The sequence below is a fragment of the Diadema antillarum genome, unplaced genomic scaffold (assembly GCF_040938485.1).
Source record: "Diadema antillarum isolate AM-2024a unplaced genomic scaffold, OU_Dant_1.0 seq00001698_RagTag, whole genome shotgun sequence".
NCBI classification, from domain to species: domain Eukaryota; kingdom Metazoa; phylum Echinodermata; class Echinoidea; order Diadematoida; family Diadematidae; genus Diadema; species Diadema antillarum.
The window spans coordinates 186,781-205,717 of record NW_027272389.1 but is presented as its reverse complement, the minus strand read 5'-3'; the positions used below and the strand labels follow the sequence as shown (position 1 = coordinate 205,717).

The 18,937-nt window shown below is 38.7% G+C and overlaps 1 protein-coding gene across 1 annotated transcript in view; it reads left to right on the top strand.

Annotated features, from left to right (window-relative positions):
- LOC139711727 (dymeclin-like) overlaps positions 1-17,894 on the top strand; it is a 34,247-nt gene extending 16,353 nt beyond the window's left edge. The window contains exons 3-13 of the mRNA XM_071623585.1: positions 2,344-2,610; positions 5,018-5,143; positions 5,560-5,693; positions 7,903-8,091; positions 8,852-9,036; positions 9,755-9,880; positions 11,789-11,832; positions 12,356-12,473; positions 13,747-13,929; positions 15,289-15,411; positions 17,072-17,894. Of these exons, the coding sequence (XP_071479686.1) occupies positions 2,344-2,610; positions 5,018-5,143; positions 5,560-5,693; positions 7,903-8,091; positions 8,852-9,036; positions 9,755-9,880; positions 11,789-11,832; positions 12,356-12,473; positions 13,747-13,929; positions 15,289-15,411; positions 17,072-17,218 (1,642 nt within the window). The 3' untranslated portion in view covers positions 17,219-17,894. The remainder of the gene's footprint in view (positions 1-2,343; positions 2,611-5,017; positions 5,144-5,559; positions 5,694-7,902; positions 8,092-8,851; positions 9,037-9,754; positions 9,881-11,788; positions 11,833-12,355; positions 12,474-13,746; positions 13,930-15,288; positions 15,412-17,071) is intronic.
- The last annotated feature ends 1,043 nt before the right edge of the window (positions 17,895-18,937 follow it).

The window sequence follows — 18,937 nt, the reverse complement described above, 5'->3', positions numbered from 1 at the left end:
AGCTCTGGAATGACAAAATATTGAAAATATAGACATTCCTATATAAAATAAAGGCAAAAATAAAAATGGAAACACAACTTTAATTTTTGACCCTTGCCACATCAAAGTTACACCCTTTACTGTAAAACTGACCATGTATCTTCAAATTTTCAATTTTGTTGGGCATTCATTGGCTCAATACGTTGTAGTGTGATGGGGCCTTTACAAAGTAATGGGCGTTTTATAATCCTAGAATGTTTTTGCATCTGCTGGGGTTAAAAGAAGAGCAAGGAGCTAGAAAATATACTCACTGTGAATCGAAAGTAGTATGTGCTTTCTATGACAAGTCGTCGGGCCTTCCACGTGTGTTTACTAACCAGGGTAATTCCTAGAAAATATTTTAGTAATGTGGAGCTCACATTTATGACATGACCAAATCTGCCGTTTCTCCCCTCTCTGTCAGTCAAACGAAAGCTCTTGGAAAGAGAACACGGTAAAGTTTACAGAGGATGATACAAAAATTGCATTTGAATTGCATCTTCATTATAAAGTTTCTGCAAATTGTTCTCTTTGTTTGTTGTGTTTGTGTAGCTGCAGCATTTTGCTGTTATGCGAAAGATACGCCATGTTTGATTCAACATGCTATTAGATTTTTTTTTCCCTTTTAGGCCACAGTTTTGTTCTTTCAGGTTCAGAAAGATTGTAGATAAATGCCATTGTTTGCCATTATGAAAGACTTCTTCTTGCATGTCATGTAGATATGTCTTCATTACACTTAACAACTTGGTATTATACTTTCATTTTGACAGCCTGCATTTTGGTGTTTTGGAATATGGAAGGAGGAAGGAAATATTCTTGCCTGTAATTTAGAAGAATGAGGTCCTTGATGGCACTTCATTATGCATTGCATTAGAATCAGTGTATCAGCATACATGTATCAATGTATGCCTCAGATAAAAGCATGAAGAGTTTATAATGTTTTAGAATCTTTTGCTCATTATGGAAATAACACACCATAAAGCCTACATCTGATATGATCACAACCACCACTGTGATATCTAATTTGTTTATATTTTGGAAGTTGTTTGTTTGTGATACAATGTCTTTTCAGTTGAATGTTTCACTAATCCTTTTCCCCACATTTATTGAATCAGATATTTGATGATACATTCTAATCTTGAATCCCTTAATTTTTGTATGCAGGATACTGTCCTAAAAATGTTGATGCTTGAGAGGGATTCTACTGATTTTTCATCAGCACAATCATCTTTCTTTCCTTCCTGAATTTCTTTTCCTCGTTGCCATGCCAAAGCTTAAAAATCTAGTTTTTATTACCACATTCATATGGTGCATTGATACTTAAAATTCTGCAAGGTTATTAGCCTGCATGTCATGTGTGTATGGCTTATACACAATTGTACCTCATGTGTATACACTGCATACTGTCTGAGAAAATGGAAGACCCTCCAATAAAGATAGCATGAAATTCTATACTATGTGCAGTATACTGGCTTTTTAACCCCTATGCTCAAGATTTGAATTCCAGCAAAGGGTTAACATTGATTGACTGTTGCCCTCAACTATTGCAATATCTCACAGTTAATTACAATGTTTTCTATCCTTTTTTTTTTTACTGCCTCTACTCCAGAGGTACCTCGAGCATATTGTTCCTGATTTGACTGTCCATCCTTTAGCATGTCAATCAGTTGTTATCTTCATTACTGTTAGGCAAAAGCATCAATTAGCCACTTGCTGAGGGCCTGAAGTGTGATAAGGCTTGTAGTTTGCAAGACTTGGAGAAGCAAGAGATAGAAGAGTAAAGAACGGTCAAATGCCAAAAGTCAGTACGATACACAGTCTTCAAGAGACCAGGGTTTTGTATTTTGAGGCATAACCTTTGATTTTACAATCCTAAGTGTCATCATTGCTAAAGAGAATATTTGTAATGAAAGGGTGAATCAGTCAAACCAATACCATCAACAGAACAGTCATGAGGATTTGGAGGCAGCTTCAAACAGAATGTCGGTGTTGGTAGAATGATTTTGTCCATTTCTGTAAGAAATGGAAAACTTTTTGAAGCTGTTGAATGTATTTTCAGCTTTGAAAGTTTTGGCAAACATATCCCTGAGTGGTACAGGGTTCTTTAGCTCTTGCCAAACCAATATTCTCAGTGTTCTTTCATCTGGTTCCTGTTTGAGAGCAGTGATTCATCAGCACAATTTTTTTTTTTAATCCCCCTTCCTTGTTTTGCACAAAGATATCTTGCTAGATTCTGTTCATGCTGGCATTGACTAGTCAGCCAGAAGAGCACCAAACGGGATGCTGACAGTCTCTAATCTCTCGAATTTTTTGCCACACCCGCAGTCATGTCTTCACCTGGCAGACGTACAATGCCCTCTTCATCATCCGCCGCAGCCTGAAGTACTTCCTGGAGATGCTGTCGGAGGGGCGCATCCTGCAGCAGCTGTCCGTGGTGGTGAGGACGCGGCCTGCGGCCACGGTCCTGGACCTGGACCTTGACGGCCCCGGGATGGAGAACGGGGAAGCTGGGGCCGACGGGGAAGGGGAGGAGACGCTGCTGGAGAGGTTCATCCAGACACTGGTCCAGCTCCTTGTGGAGGTCCCTGTCCTGTAAGTCCATGCCCACCCCACCCCCATGTCCACCCCTTCTATTTTCTTCCAACTCCAGGCAGGAACCAGATGAACCGAATGTTAAATGCTATTTCTCTTCCCAAAGGAGACAAACGCCATATGGCAAAGCATGGCTCATTTTTTACATTAACACACTTAGCATCTTCAGTCAGAGAATGAAATCAAATTTGTTGTTGTTATTGTTATTGTTGTTGTTATTGTTTTGTTTTGTTTTGTTTTGCGTTGGTTTCTGAAGTTCCATATTTCATAGCCAACATGAATACGATAAATAATCACAGAGACTGTGGAACATGCACGCCCACATGTTTAACGTATATAATGGGAATGGGGAGAGGGCTCAGATGAAGGAAGGAAACTAGTATTGATCACAACATAATATATCTCAGGGATGTTGATACCAGCAGATTTCTAGACACTGCTGACAGCTGTTCCTCAGTTTGCCAGCAAAGTATTCCTCCACGCTCACGCAGAGAAAGATGGATTTACAAAGTCTGCGGATTGATCCTACTGTGGTCACAATCATTTGAGTAACGAAGAAAAATTCTAAAGAGTCACGTGGAGTTGAGGGGGCTAAAAAGTGATAAATCATGCTGCAGTGGTTTTTGCAGAAAAATGGTTAGGCCGTGTGGTACATGATATACAGTGTTGTCTAATCTTCACATCTGTGTAACAACATAGGCAAGTGATGATGACCACAAACAGTGCTTTTATTTCAGTTTCATTTATTTCCTAGCAGTAGGAGTAAGTTGTGCATACTGATTTATTAGATCTGAAGGTGATGCAGACCTCCCAGGTCAGTTCACAGTACAGCATACACAGCAAGCAAGGCCAAAACCGCTTCATCTACACTCAGCAAAAAACAGAAAGTAAACACTTTTTCATGTTTATATTTCTTATAGAATATTTGGCTAAAAGTTAATGAATTATATACCATATTGAAGGTAATTTAATTGGCTATCAGCCTAGTAGGTCAATAAAAAGGGAAACTTTATGCATGAGTGAACATCTTTGTTTTTCTCTTCCAAGGCACAAAAGCAAAAATTGCAAAATTGAACAAGTTGTTATTCATGAGCAAGTGCTCTTCCGTATAACAATAAGAACAGATGTAGGGCAATTTGTCAATCAGTTGCAATGAAAACATCTCGACGGAAGAATTTCATGAATTTGAATAACAAAGCAGTACCCGCTGCATGCTATAAGGATTAGAACCAACACTTGCTGTCGGGCGAAAGCTCGGTGGTCTAGTGGAGATGACGCCTGTCCGGTGATCAGGAGGTCGTAGGTTCGAATCCTGCTCGAGTATGTACGCCCATGATTTTTTATCATGGCTACTACTAAAACACTGATCAATTCAGTGCTTATTACATACGTCGATGTAGGGCAATTTGTCAATCAGTTGCAATGAAAACATCTCGACGGAAGAATTTCATGAATTTGAATAATAAGAACAGAAGCCAAATTTAACACAAAATTTTTAGATACATGAATTAAGTTGCAAAAATAAACCTTTGATCTCTATAATATCTTTGAAGCCCAAAATATCAATAAAGGCCAATAAATAAAGGAGAAAAATGAAGAATCTTAGGTCAAACCCATATTCCAATGAAATAAGAGAAGAAGCAATATTAACAGAAATGGTAGAAATTTCAATTTGTTTTCAAATTAGGAAAATTGTAAATATTTGGTTCTTAAATTTATCTCATGAATCCTTAAATTACTAAATAAGAATCTATAAAAAAAAGTATGTTTATTTAATCATCTTTATGCCATTTACATACTTCCTTTGTCGTGTGCTGACAGAAAATTCTTATTTCCCCCTTTAGTCTCCCATTTTCTTTTTGTTTGAAGTTATAAAGAGAGCAAAAACTTGTTTTTTTTATTTCATTCATGTCTCTCATTGTGTTAAACTGGCTTTTTGTTGTCATTGTTATCTTGAAGGGCATTGCCAAATGAAAGACAACCTATCAAATTTGCAATTTTTACTTTTGTGCCTTGGCGGGTAAAAATGAATGTGTTCACTCATGCATAAAGTTTACTTTTGTATTAACCTACTGACCTGATAGCCAATTAAATTACCTTTAATATGCTATATAATACATTGATTTTCACCAAAATCTGCTATGAAAAATATGATCTCTAAAAAGTGTTTTACTTTCATTTCTTGCTGATTGTATTTTAAACAATATTTCATGACATGATGTACAGATGTACCAATATAGTCATTTCCTGGCTTTGATGTAGGTCTAGAATAGCTATTAAAGATAAAGCATATATGTACGTGTATGTGTTCTGTGGATTCTCATACATAGAATGAGATAAAATTTGATGTGAGCATAGATCAAGCTAATGCATTATTTTCCTTACGTTTGGTTACGATATGCCACAGAAACTTCACCTACGTGATTCATCTGGAAGCCATGAACACGCTTCTGGTGCTGCTCTCCGTCCAGATGTACATCCCGAGGATCTCGCACAAAAGCCTCGTCACAGAGTACATCATGCATGGCAAGTGGTAAGGAGATGCTCGTTGAATGCATTTTCAACCACTTCAAGCTTTCAGATAGAAGTTAGAGCTAATGTATCATGGGATAACTAGCTTCTGTCCGTAAGTCATTAATTTTGTAGTTCAGTGGAAAGAATACTGCAAAATTTTAACTCTTCTTTCACAGAATTGCCGACCTTGTAGTAAACATGTTATGATTTCAAATTGATTTTCATTATGTGAAATTTACCTCACTGATAAAGTCGAGCAAAGACCTCACCTCACTAAACTCAATGTCAGTGATGTACCGGTATAAGACCTTTGCTTTGTATTGAATGCATCCAAAAGGAGTGCTTCTTTCCAGTTGTGGAGGACTCCCTCCCCTTTACCTTAATCAAGACATTGTAGATCTGAATACACTGGAATCTCTGTTCAATTTTGTCCAGTGCGAGTGATGCCCACATACTGGTCAAGATTCTCCTTGACCAGTTCATCAAGCGGGAGGAATGTCCACTAGAGCTCCTGAAGGACTCCGCCAAGCCGGCCAGTTTTCTCTACGGGATCTCGGCAGCCATTGCAGGTGGGTCAAGCGAAGTCGGCTTGAAACTCTCACCCCTGAGATGCCCACCAGATCTCTGCAAAATCAGCTATGCACATTCTTGTAGTGCTTTCTCAACAGAGAGTAGATGATAGAATAATGCCCCCCCCTTCACACAGACAAGAATTCAAATGTTCTAATGCAGGTATCCACCCAACTCTAAAGTTGTCAAAAAGTCAAATTGCTTGTCAAGCTTTCTTCCTATTAACCCTAACTAGGCCGGGGGGTGGGGGGGCTCTGAGGCCCCCCCCCCCCTCGACGTTCTGTGCGATGTATCACTATCACGAAAAGCTATCGCCGCGATGTTTCGTGACTTTTTTCTTTCGAGTCTCCTGCATCTTTTGACACCAAATTTGCAATGCCTGGGTTCGCGGTTCCAAAGTTGCGCATAAATATGTGCATGCATGTCAGACCAAAAATTGCTCAAAAACGTGAATTCGAGTACAATTTCAAAGCAAACTGTGCTTACAGGCAAATTTTATAAAAGCATGATTATTTTGGGGTTTCATTGTTTAAATTCAATTAATAACATATTTTCCTGTTCGGAACAATGTTGCGGGCAAATTTCATCGAAAAAACAACCAAAAACATAAAGTCCAAAAAACAACGAAATACATGAGAAATTAAAAAAACATTAAAATACTTAATACATTTTTCCCATGGCACAATTTTTTTTTTCTCTTACATTTGCTAAGGACACTAAAAAGAATATTTATGCAAAAAATGTACCTGTTTTGAGGTTTATTTAGTGATTTATACCAAATTGTCTGATTTCATGCATCATTATGCAAAATCATAATTTTTTGAAAAATTAACTTCATGGTACTTCAGTTTACGTCATAGGCAATGTGTGTGCCAATTTTCGTCACGATCGCACGGTCAAGATCTGGAGGGGGGCCTGGGCCTTGATCAAAGCTAGGGGTATTTCAACATAAAGTTTTTAATTTTATCCAGAGAAATTTCCAAGGAATATAGCAGTCGAGGTAGCAGTCATTGTGTAATTTCATTTAGGATTTTAAGGAGTCATAGTTTTTGGGAAAAGTTTTGTTCTACTGGGCAAGATTCTAGCCAAATAGATGTAATCATCCAAACCATGGAATTCATGAAGTCATGCTGTAGTAGGCCAACATTGATGCTACAGTGTATAGGAACCACCTGATGTTTTTCTGCGTTCTCTTCTTGATAGAGTATCTATGTTGATTTATTGTCGTTGATCTGTGGCACACTACTTCAGTGATACTTCATGTACCATAAATCTCTCTTGAAAGCATGACAGGTGAAAACATACTGCAGTCATGCTTTTGGATTTCATATTTTGATTTGTGAATACAGGGTTTAGGGGATTATTACGATTTCATGTGTTGTGCCCAGTGTCTCTGTGTGTGTTTGTGTGTGTGTTTGGGGGGGGGGGGGGGGGGGAGGGGAGGGTAAGGGACATTTTTTGTCATCGTATATGTTAGACCCTTATCATTCAGAATGGACTTTGTTATGAAAATCCACATATTTTTTACTGTATGGATAGCCGAAACGTCTTTGATTCATATATTGGCTTTACACTTTTGCCCACATGATGAAAAAGAAAAATAATGGTCTTGATCCTCCAGCAGATATTCTGAAGTAAATTTCCCGACAGTATCTTGAGATTCTGAAACCTTTGGCAAGTTTGCCCTCAATTAGTTTTAACCCAGGGTAGCATCTTCAGAGTGCCACTGGGTTTCAGGGGTAAGCCTTTATATGTTTCTCCAAAAACAACAACAACCCAAAACAAAAACAAAAACAAAAAGCAAAAGAAGTGTCATGGGCATTAGGCATATTGATCCAGAAGATCAATGTCCCTCTCAACCCAGGTGTATGAATGTGTACCTGGCAACACTAGGATAATAATGATGAGAGGGCCCTCTGGTAGAGCAGTGGCAACACTGAAGACACTACCCTGGATAAAGAAGACCTAATTATTATTATCATTATCATCAGAGTTAGTACAGGAAGACCTTTTTTTCATAGTAGATATTTCTTTCTGTTTTGTCAAAATGCGATGCTGTATGCAGCCATGATGGTGAGTGACCACTTCATTTTGTGACTCACTGTTGAAATAGTTCTCCTTGTAAATGGCAGCATGTGTCAATAATTTTTCACAATTTTTTTTTTTTTTTTTTTTTTTTTTTTTTTTTTTTTTTTTTTTTTTTTCCAGCCGGTATCTGGGCCGTGCTTACCCTCGGCTATGGGGGCATGGGCGCCAAGAAGGAGGAGCCGGCCGACCGTGCAATCCTGGCCAATCAGAGCCTCTTGCTGCTCCTGGTCCTGACCAATCACTACACACATGACAGAGGAGTACACAACCCTTACAGGCTGGCACTATGCTCCTTTGCAAACTCACAAGGTGAGAGGTGTCGCTTATGAAGCGCATGAGATTTTTTTTTTTTTAAATCGACAAAACCTTTCCTCCCACTTTCATTAGAACACCATCAGACAACTAATGTATTCTCTCAATTCACTGATTTGCCAATAGTATGCCATATTCAGATGACAATTGACATATATGCAAAGCCCTTGTTTATATTCATATAAGACAGTCTCATAGTTTGATAAGCAGAAACAGTTTCCCAACTTCCTGTGAGGTCAAAATGATCATCTCATTTACATGGAAGTCATTCTCTTAATGATCATGTAAGAAGAGTGGAAGTTTAGCCCAAAATATTCTCTGATAGTTTCCCCAAAGTGTACAGGACCTGTGGATGGCAAATTTGATCGAATAGTTATGGGTATGAGACATAAATGAGCATTTGTAAATGCAGAAAAGAAACCAACAAGAACAACATGACCACCACAACCCAGGGATCAAGAAACTTATAATCTGAATAAGAAACCAGAGATAGGGCATCTCCTTTGTGTATACCTTAACACAAATCTTAGCATGTGGGACTGGACACCTCTTTGAAGGTCTTGCAAAGAATATTTGTATGACATAGGTGATTATCAGAGTTGTAAAAATGACCATGTTTGACAAAATGTGTTGCATGTTTGTTTTTTGTTTTTCAAATTTTGGTGAAGTTATGTAGGAAAACTTTCTATCAAATAATTTTGTAGGCCCCCCTCCGAAAAAAAAATGATAATTTTGACCTTTCACATTTGAACTATAGATGGAGGAATGCCAATGAGTCCATCTGGAACTCTCCCACCATTCAAGCTCAACTCTGCCAACCTGTACGAGACGTTCTGTGACAATCTCCGTGATGACCAGAGCACCCTCCTCCTGTACCTCCTCCTCCACCAGAATGCCAACTTTAGGAATTATGTCTTATCAAGGACAAACATCGATAGACTGGTTAGTCCACGCACCTATCATCTCTTCCGTATCTTCTCAAACAATTTATTTCAGACTTTGATTTTTCAATTCATAATGCAAATAAAAATCATGTGACACTCACATTTATTCTATAACAGAGATGCCAACTCTTACTATTTTGCAGTATTTTGTACTGTTTTTTACCAAAAATACTGAGGGTTTTATGGAAAATACTTTTCCCCCCAGTTTTATCACTCTATATTTTTATTGCAGGAAAGTTAAAAATACTGTTTTTCCACCAAAAGTACACCTTTTCAGCCATCAGAGTACTGGAGTGTTGTTTACAATGTTGTCATCTCTGCTGTAAATATTACCTCTTGGTTGGATGTTGTGGAGAGATGACTTGATATTGAAACTTTGCATGGCCCGGAGGGGATTATCCAAATGATTTCAAAACTTGTTCAATTCAATAAAGTGACTGGAGTGGACTTTCATATAACGTGTCATGTAGTATTGTAAATATTTTGAATACCACACATTTAAACGTTGATCATTCATTGAAGTAACTTAACATGTGCTCCCACTAGCAGTTATGATTTGTTGGAGAGAGAATTTATTAAACTCTATAGTCTTGTCAGCTTTGCAGGAAAATTATGATACAAGCGGTTACAATGAGGAGGAATAATATTTCATATTTGTACTGTTAACTCCTGCATCGTCTAAATCAAGATTATCTGTGAACTCCAACCCTCCAAAGGTGATGCCTCTCTTGAAGATCCTCTACAACGCCCAGGAGAGGAACTCGCATCACATCTACATGACCCTCATCATCCTCCTCATTCTCAGCGAGGACGACGCCTTCAACAAGTGCGTCCATGAACTGGTGAGTCAGACAGGGAGGACGCGTGAAGGCGCCCTCTGTAGGTGCCGTGGTGAAATGCTTGCTCCTTTGTATCAAGAGTGGACTATCTTTTTTTTCCTCAGAGAGAAAGATAATACATGTATGTCCACTCTCAATTTTCAAAGGCATCGCTTACCTCCTAGATTTTCTTCATATATACAGTCAACCTTGCCTAAATCGAATCTATTTGGACTGAAGAAATAGCTTCGACATAGAGAAAATTAAACTTATGAAGAATTAAAATCAATAGAATATAAAGAGACGAGGACTTGGAAAGATCTTCAACTTAGGCGATTATTCAACTTATCCAAGGTCGACTTAAGCAAGGTCGACTGTACATGTATATATATAATATTTGTGAAATTGTTTTGTGTAGATTCAGTCCATTAAGATGTGAGGATATGCTGTGAAAAACTTGGATAGTGTAGATACTTATTATTCATTCAGTACAACATGACCAGAATGAGAGTGAGTATCGGTGGCATGGCTCCCCTCTATGAAATGTGAGGGCGCTTCAGGGATGAAATAAATTGTTGGAAGTATGAAAGAGATTGCTACTTTGTGTGCATCTGGGCAGTGATTTGTGTTGAAATTATGAAATTCATGATGTAGCAGATGATGGATTTCTGAAACAGACAACCCTGGTGTGAGCAGCCTTCAATTAAAACTTCATTTTTATGGAAGGTGTACATTTCTACAAACAGAGCAATAGATTTGTATGTTAACCCTAACTAGCGGGGGGGGGGGCCTCGGAGGCCCCCCCCCCCTCGACGTTCCGCGCGATGTATCGCAATCGCAAAAAGCTATCGCCGCGACGTTTCATGACTTTTTTCTTTCGAGTCTCCCACATCTTTTGACACCAAATTTGTGACGCCCGGGCACGCGGTTCCGAAGTAACGCATAAATATGTACATGCATGTCAGACCAAAAATTGCTCAAAAACGTTAATTCGTGTACAATTTCAATGCAAACTGTGCTTACAGGCAAATTTCATAAAAGCATGATTATTTTGGTGTTTTATTGATTAAAATCAATGAATAACATATTTTCTTGTTCGGAGCGATGTCGCGGACAAATTTCATCGAAAAAACAATGGAAAACATAAATTCGAAAAAACAAAGAAATACATAAGAAATTAAAAAAAAACAATAAAATACTTAAGAATTTTTTCTGATATCACAATTTTTTTTAATTACATTTGCTAAGGACACTAAAAAGAATATTTACACAAAAAATGTGCCTGTTTTGAGCTTCATTTTGTGATTTATACCAAATAGTCTGATTTTATGCATCATCTTGCATAAATTAGCATAATTTAGCATAAATGATGATTTTTTGAAAAAATGACTTCATGGCATTTTAGATTACATTATAGGCAATGTGTGTGCCAATTTCTCGTCGCGATCGCGCGGTCGACGGCCGAGATCTGGAGGGGGGGCCTGGGAGGCCCCCCCCCCCGGCTCTATCAACTACCTAAATAGCCCGGCCTAGTTAGGGTTAAATCAGACCTAAAGTGACAGAAGTTATGGAATGTTAGAATTTCATATGTTGAAGAATGAATCAAACAAACCATGATAAGCAGTCCTAATCACGTGTCCTCACTTGACAGAGCTGATGATATTATCATTTCGCAGCTCTTGCATAAGGTTGTATGTACACTTGTACAAGTATTGTGAAAATTGAATTCTGAAGTGATAAGTTCACCGTGCTGTTCATTTGATTTCACTCTTTCTGTCAATATGTGACTTGCATTTTGAGTGGAGTATCTCTTTAAGTGGAGATAGACAATATTCAGTGTCAACACCATGTGACTCATTTAGCCAATGACGGGCTTAGAAATGATTGTGTCGACTGTCTCGCCCCAACCTGTCTCTCTCTCTCTCCTTGCAGGACAAGTATCTCCATACCAATTGTCTGGCTGCCCTGGCCAACATGTCCGTGTCCACTGAGACTTTACAGAGACTGAATTTGATGTCATAGAGGAACAAACACCCAGTTTTCAATTTGTTTTGATTTTTGTTTCGCCTTGGTGATACTTCTCCTTATTTGGATAACTAGGGAGAACGTGGTAGGTTTGTCATATTTTTGTTTTTCAGAATATTGTTTGTCTTGTCAGCAATCTATATAATTATACAGCATGCAAATCAGCTATTGACTTGTTTATTCGTTTTACACAAATTTTCTGTCAGGATTTCTTGTATCTAATTCCAGACCAAAATCACATGCCATGCAGGTAACATTAAAAATGCAACAGCGAACTCATCGTGACTAGAAAGTATTGATAAAGAGTAAATGAATTCTGATAAACTTTATAGCAATAATGCAAGAAGGGGTGAGCATCGCTGCACAAGTCTACAATAGTGTGAGATGTAAGTGTAATTTGGGCAGGGTGTGTCTGTGTCCATTATTTGGATGTCAAGCTTTTACATGTTTGTCTCTTTGATCTCTTGTGTTCAGCCTGTTTGAGCTGCTCATCAAGAAACACGACAAGATAGTGGAGCAGCTGAGACTCCTGTCTGCTGTAGAGCCAAACGGTGACATTGCCCAGGGAGGGGAGCTGGAACATGATGACCTGGTGAGTACAATCCATAAGGGGGGGGGGGGGGGGGGGGGGGAGTTGTTTCCTGAATGCAATGCCTATTTTTTCACCAGGTTCCCTGCGGCCATGGCTGCTCCGTTTGCCCGAAACGTAGTGTGCCATGGGTTGTTGAGATGTTTTCCGTTATATTTCCCTCCATATCCTAGTCTTGTTTGTTCCAGTCTTCGCTCTAGTGACAATGTAGCTATCAGATGCTGTTCTCATGGTGTCTGGTCAGGCTAGACTATACATATTTTCCATGGCATCCCATATTACAGACCGCCTTCAAAGTTTTGTTATGGCCTTCTACATGCTGTTTCATTTTGTTGCGTTCACCCCATTTTAATACAGCCCACTAGGTTTCTCATCAGCACCGTGATTGCCGTCGCAAATTTTTTGATGGGTTAAAAATCTGGCAAGGCATCCATGGCAATCACAACCTGTTACAATTGCCTATCCCGTCCCCTCGCATTGTCTCATGTCCATCCTGTTTTGTCCACAGTGGCCCAAAACGTGATTTGCCGTGGCCACTTTGGCACATGGTGTAAATGTAGCATCAAGGAAGCATTACCCCAAACATAATGGGGAAAGGGGGGAGTTACCCTGTCATCAACCAACAATATTTGGGGGGGGGGGGGGGGAGGAGCTGGAGAGGGGGTGTTACCTCAGTATGATAAAGAGATACACCAACTTGAGTTACTCACACATGAAGGTGGAGTTCTCCACCGTAGAGGGTAAGTTATCCCAACTTCAGGGGTATATCCCCAACCTGATTGAGTCACCCCAATGAGATAGTTCTCGGACAAAATAATACCATGTTTTGATGGATGAGGAAGAATGCATGGACCTGGTTTAGCACACTTGGAGGGGATTATTCAATGCAGGCACATTATTACACTTGGTGCTGTCAGAATGCATCTTATAGCCATTTCATATGATTGCACTATTGCTGTGGTACTGCCTCTATGCTTGTTTTTACATGTAAATGACAAATACTTTTTTTGTAACTTGCAAGAATGAACAGTGTGATTCAGTTGAAAAAGAAGAGTGTTTGTCTTTTTTTTGTAATTATGTTTTGGAAAAAAAAATCTTGCATTTATGGCAAGTTATTTGCAAAACAAAGGCTTACAAATGTAATTTTGATTGCCAGGACCCTTTATTTTCAACAGCAGGTTCATATTTGGTCAGATGACATCATCCCTTATTAAGTTAGAGTACTAATTATATTGTAAATCAATTCAAAACGTTGAATAAATCTTATTTGCTCCAGCTGTCCGACCTGAGTGTGCTGGAAGAAGTCATCCGCATGGTGCTGGAGATCATCAACTCTTGTCTGACCAACATGCTGCCCCACAACCCTCATCTCGTCTACACCCTGCTCTACAAGCAGGAGCTTTTTGCCAGCTTCAAGGCACACCCCAAGTTCCAGGACATCATCCAAAATATTGACACGGTAAGGGTCTGGCCTCTGTAGGGAACTCTTCAACCACTATCTTGTTGTCTTCATCACCCACCCCATGGTGTGTGAAGAAATGCAAGCTGGACATAAGTGGTGGTGATGATGATGATGATGATGATAATGATGATGATAATAATGATGGTTATGAAGATAAGTATTAGGAGAAAGATGATGAAGGCTACAGTAATGTGAAAGTGATGCTGCAATGATGATGATGATGATGATGATGATGATGATGATGATGATATGAGGAGGAAGAAGATGATGAAGACAAAAATGATGCTGTTATGGTGATGGTGATGTTGATGATGGTGATGGTGAGGATGACTATAAGGAGGAAGAACATGATGGTGCTATGATAATGATGATAATATTGAGGATGAGTATAAAAAGGAAGAAAGTAATGAAGGCTACCATGATGATTGTGATGATGAAGAGGAAGATGATGAAGATAACAGTGATGCTGTGGTGGTGATGATGGTGATAAAGATGGTGAGGATAACTAGTAGGAGAAAGAACATGATGAAGGCTACAATGATGATAGTAGATATAGTGATAGTGTTGATAATGGTGCCGTGGTGATGATGTTAATGATGAGGATGAGTATAAGGAGGAAAAAAGTGATGAAGGCTACAATGATGATAAAGATGATATGAGTGGCAGTGTGATAGTGATGATGATGATGATGACGACGACGAGGAGGAGGAAGAAGAAGATGATAAAGTTAACAGTGATGCTGTGGTGGTGATGATGGTTATAATGGTGGTGAGGATGACTAGTAGAGGGAAGAAGATGGTGAAGGCTACAATGATGATAATGATGCTGTGATGGTTATGATGATGGTGGAGTATTAGGAGAAAGAAGATTATAAAGGCAACGATGATTATAACTCCTATGATGATGATGATGATGATGATGATGATGATGATGATGATGATGATGATGATGATGATGATATTGATGATGTTGTGGTTGTAACAGTTATGGAAATCACACTGATATTGTAATGAAAAATAACAAAAATGACTGGTGTTAACAATTACAATGATGATAATGGTTACTGTGATGATATTGAGTTAATTATACATACTGCAAGATGCTCTCAGGAATTTTTTGTCTTGCTAAACAAAGATGCCTTTGAGCGTAACTTTTTTTTTTTTTTTTTTTTTTTGGGGGGGGGGGGGGGAGTCTATCACAAAGATTTGTAGATGTAGAAATTGAAGTCTATGAATTTTTTTCCAGTTGTTACTTTCCTCTGTAAATTCAAGCATTTGCCTATTGCTTTTAGCACAAACCCATTTAAAAAAAAAACACCAACAACCTTGCATGCTACTTTTCCAATCAACCCGCCAGGTCCTGACGTACTTCTCGGTGAGGCTAGAGGAGAGCCAAGACGAGCAGTACTCCCCCTCGGTACACCAGGTCCTAGACATCATCAAGCAGGGCATGCTGCAGTGGCCCAGGGACAGGTTACGGGTAAGCACAACAGCCTGGAAGAGTAGGGGGGCAACTAGTGCAATGTGTGAAGTTTGATGTGTAATCACAAAGAATGCTGTTTGTATGGAGGTTGACTTTATCGACAAAATGGACATTTCCTGCATTTTGAATACAGTCAACCTCACCTATAATACCTGATGAATCTAAGAATTGGCCAAGGCGAAGAAAAATTCTATCCGGAGTTATATGAACATTGGTTGATTCTTATGTTTAAGTAAAAACTTGCGTAAGTAGAAAGATTTTCTCTGGTTCCTTTGGATAAGAGTTAGGCAAGGTTGATGAATGATGAACTCTGGTTGATGAATATTGTTCATCTTAGATTCTGTAGATGATCTAGGTATTGTTTCTACAGAACACAGCTCTTAACTCCAAATGGTGATAAGAAAGATATAGTTGGATGCAAGTTGCATGTATGTGTGGACCAGATATTGCATTGTGGCAAAATGAACAAGTTTGCATACTACTGCAGTGTGCTATTATTCTGTTTTGCATTCAATGTGGGTTTTATGCCTAACAAACAAGATGAACAAAATGTTCCTCCACTTGTATCTTCAGAGTTTGATGTGATGTATTATTTCTCTTCTTTTATGTTCAACTACTCCCTGATGTGCTTCCTTAAGTTGGTTGGAGAGGCCCAAGGGTCATAGTGATTTTGATTGCTTTTTTCCAACCCGGCTCCTTAGGGAAGCTCAACATGGAAAGCCTGACACTTTGTTTTCTTGTGTTTGTTTGCTTATTTTGTTTCTCTGTTATCACTTGTATTGTTTTGCAAATGCCGAATAAATAAATAAATAAATGATATTGATAATAATAATAATAATAATAATAATAATAATAATAATAATAATAATAATAATAATAATAATAATAATAATAATAATAATGATAATGATAATGATAATGATAATGATAATGATAATGATAATGATAATGATAATGATAATGATAATAATAATGATAATGATAATGATAATGATAATGATAATGATAATGATAATGATAATGATAATAATAATAATAATGATAATAGTAATAATAATAATAATAATAATAATAATAATAATAATAATAATAACAACAATAATAACAATGATAATAATAATAATAATGATAATGATGATGATGCTAATAATGATAATAATAATAATAATAATTCAGAGTAGTGTATCAAGGCTTATTCAGCTGTGTGTATCTGTGATTTGCCAATTGGCTACCTAGCTTCTCTCAACGTGCGCATTCTCGCCTCGGGAAATCATCGTTCAAAATGTGTCCACAGACTAGAATGCGTTGGACATGAATTCATGTCAGCAATATATTGATGAATAACAAATCTATGTATGTGTCATACGCCATAGAACATTCTTATCTAGATTAATGTTATGCCGTTGATGCTGTGCTTGTCACATGTATATGAGTCTTGTGTGCATGCCACAAATTTTTCACTTTTCTTGGGAGACCCCTCAAAGGGTTGCGCATCTTGATGCGCAATATGTCGGCATTGTTTCCTAGCGCACATACATTTGTGTGTCATTCGAAGATACTGGTAATATGCCAAGGGACTGATAGGGGACTAGTTGAGAAGCAGTGGCCAGGGATGTACAAGTGTGTAATGTTCCAAAAATGTTATTTGTCATTCCAGAAATTCCCAGAGCTGAAGTTCAAGTATGTTGAGGAGGACCAGCCGGAGGAGTTCTTCATCCCGTACGTCTGGTCGCTGGTCTACCATTCGTCTAACATGTACTGGGACCCAGACCGGGTGGAGCTTTTCTCAATTAATGCCACGTGACCCCCCTCCGACTTTGGTTTAGGAGATTCGGAGGGCGCCGGCAGGATGCAAAGGAAAGACTTTCGGGGGGACGAGAGCTTTGAGAGACGAGACGTGAAGTTGATGGAGAAAGGCGGGAAAATAGAAAGCTTTTTATTTCATATCGTATTGTCGCAGGACCATTCATCCAAGATCTTCCCCGCCCGTCAGTGATTGCAGCGCAGTGATGCACCTGCTTCTGACTGATGGCCGCCGGTCAGAGGTCGTCACTGTTGTTGTCTTGCCACAGCTGAGTGAAGTTCAGTGGAAACAGGTGACATATGGTTCATCTTGGCTCTCGAGGGAGGACAGACTGCACTCTTCAGTAACTTGAAAGCCATTTAAAACAATGTGTTCCTTGCACCTGGATTCCACTCGTTAGATCCATGGATTCTACGCTGATGCATTTGTGGCAGCTCATTGGGTCTACGGGTATATCACTATCACACTCCATCTTTGGGATGGATTCTGTGGTCTTTTTGACTATTTCTTGGCTGTTTATTTATTCCTCCTCAGAAATGGCGATGGAATTCATTTTGACCCTCGTCATCCCATTTGTTCAAGCAAAGACGAGGGGACGATGTAATGAAATCGCTTTACTTTAAGGCATATGGTTGTCAGTGCCCTCATTTCTCATCAGTTGTTTCCCCCCCCAAAAAAAAAAACCAAACCTGACCATTATTTATAGAGTCAATTTTTACATAGACAATATTCGCATCAGTCTCTATATTTATAGTGTAGCGATATCCATTCCAAGATGAATTTGGAACATCTTTTGTGTTTAACATGCAGAATCATTCTATAGCCAGACATGTTACAGGGGAAAAAAAAAAGATCAGCAAGTGGGCATGATCCCAGCATAATGTGTAGATGTTTCACAAGTAGCTTGCCATATATATCCCTCAGAACAAGGTGTTAGGAGATGGTAGTACATTGAGGTTGTTGTCGACATTTACTAGTTTCACACTAACCCAGGGCAAGTAAGCAGCAGTCATTGGCACTATGGGGATACTAATGCATGTGACTGTTTTGTCTTTACAAAAGACAAATGAAATTTGATGCCCCTTCTGGCAACTAAATTGATTGTCATCCTCATCTGGCATCTCATCTAATGACGGAAAAGACAATAAATATCTTCATTTTGCAGGAGATTTGTTCTTGATGTCGTCAAAGGGGACAAGCAATATTTCATTTGAATCTTCCCTTCATCCAAATATATTTCCATGCATGAGGAGCGCCTTACATATTCTGGAGTTTCCAAAGACAAAAAAAAAAAAAAAGAAGAAAAGAAAATCGCCTTACATACAAACAAAAAACAAAAGAAAGAAAGAAGGAAAGCTCACATTATGCCCAGAGTTCAGGTTCATATTTTCAAGAGATTGGAACATTTCCCCTCCTCCCCATTCCCTTTGCAGAAATCTGTGTTCTAATTTTGAGGATACCTTCTCTCTTTGCAATCAAAACTTTATTTGTGTGACAGCACTTTGGCATATTGGACAAGGTGCTAGCCTGCTCTCAATAACAGGAGATCTAGAGTGTGAATCTTGCCTGGCGCTAACACCCTTGGACGAGATGTATTACCCTCCCCAGCGTCCCTGTTGACCCAAATGTAAAATCTGGTACTCGGCCATGCCGAGATCAGTGAGATTGTCTTGAATCTGACAAAGAGGTGCCAGCACTCTACAGAGACTACTTTGATAG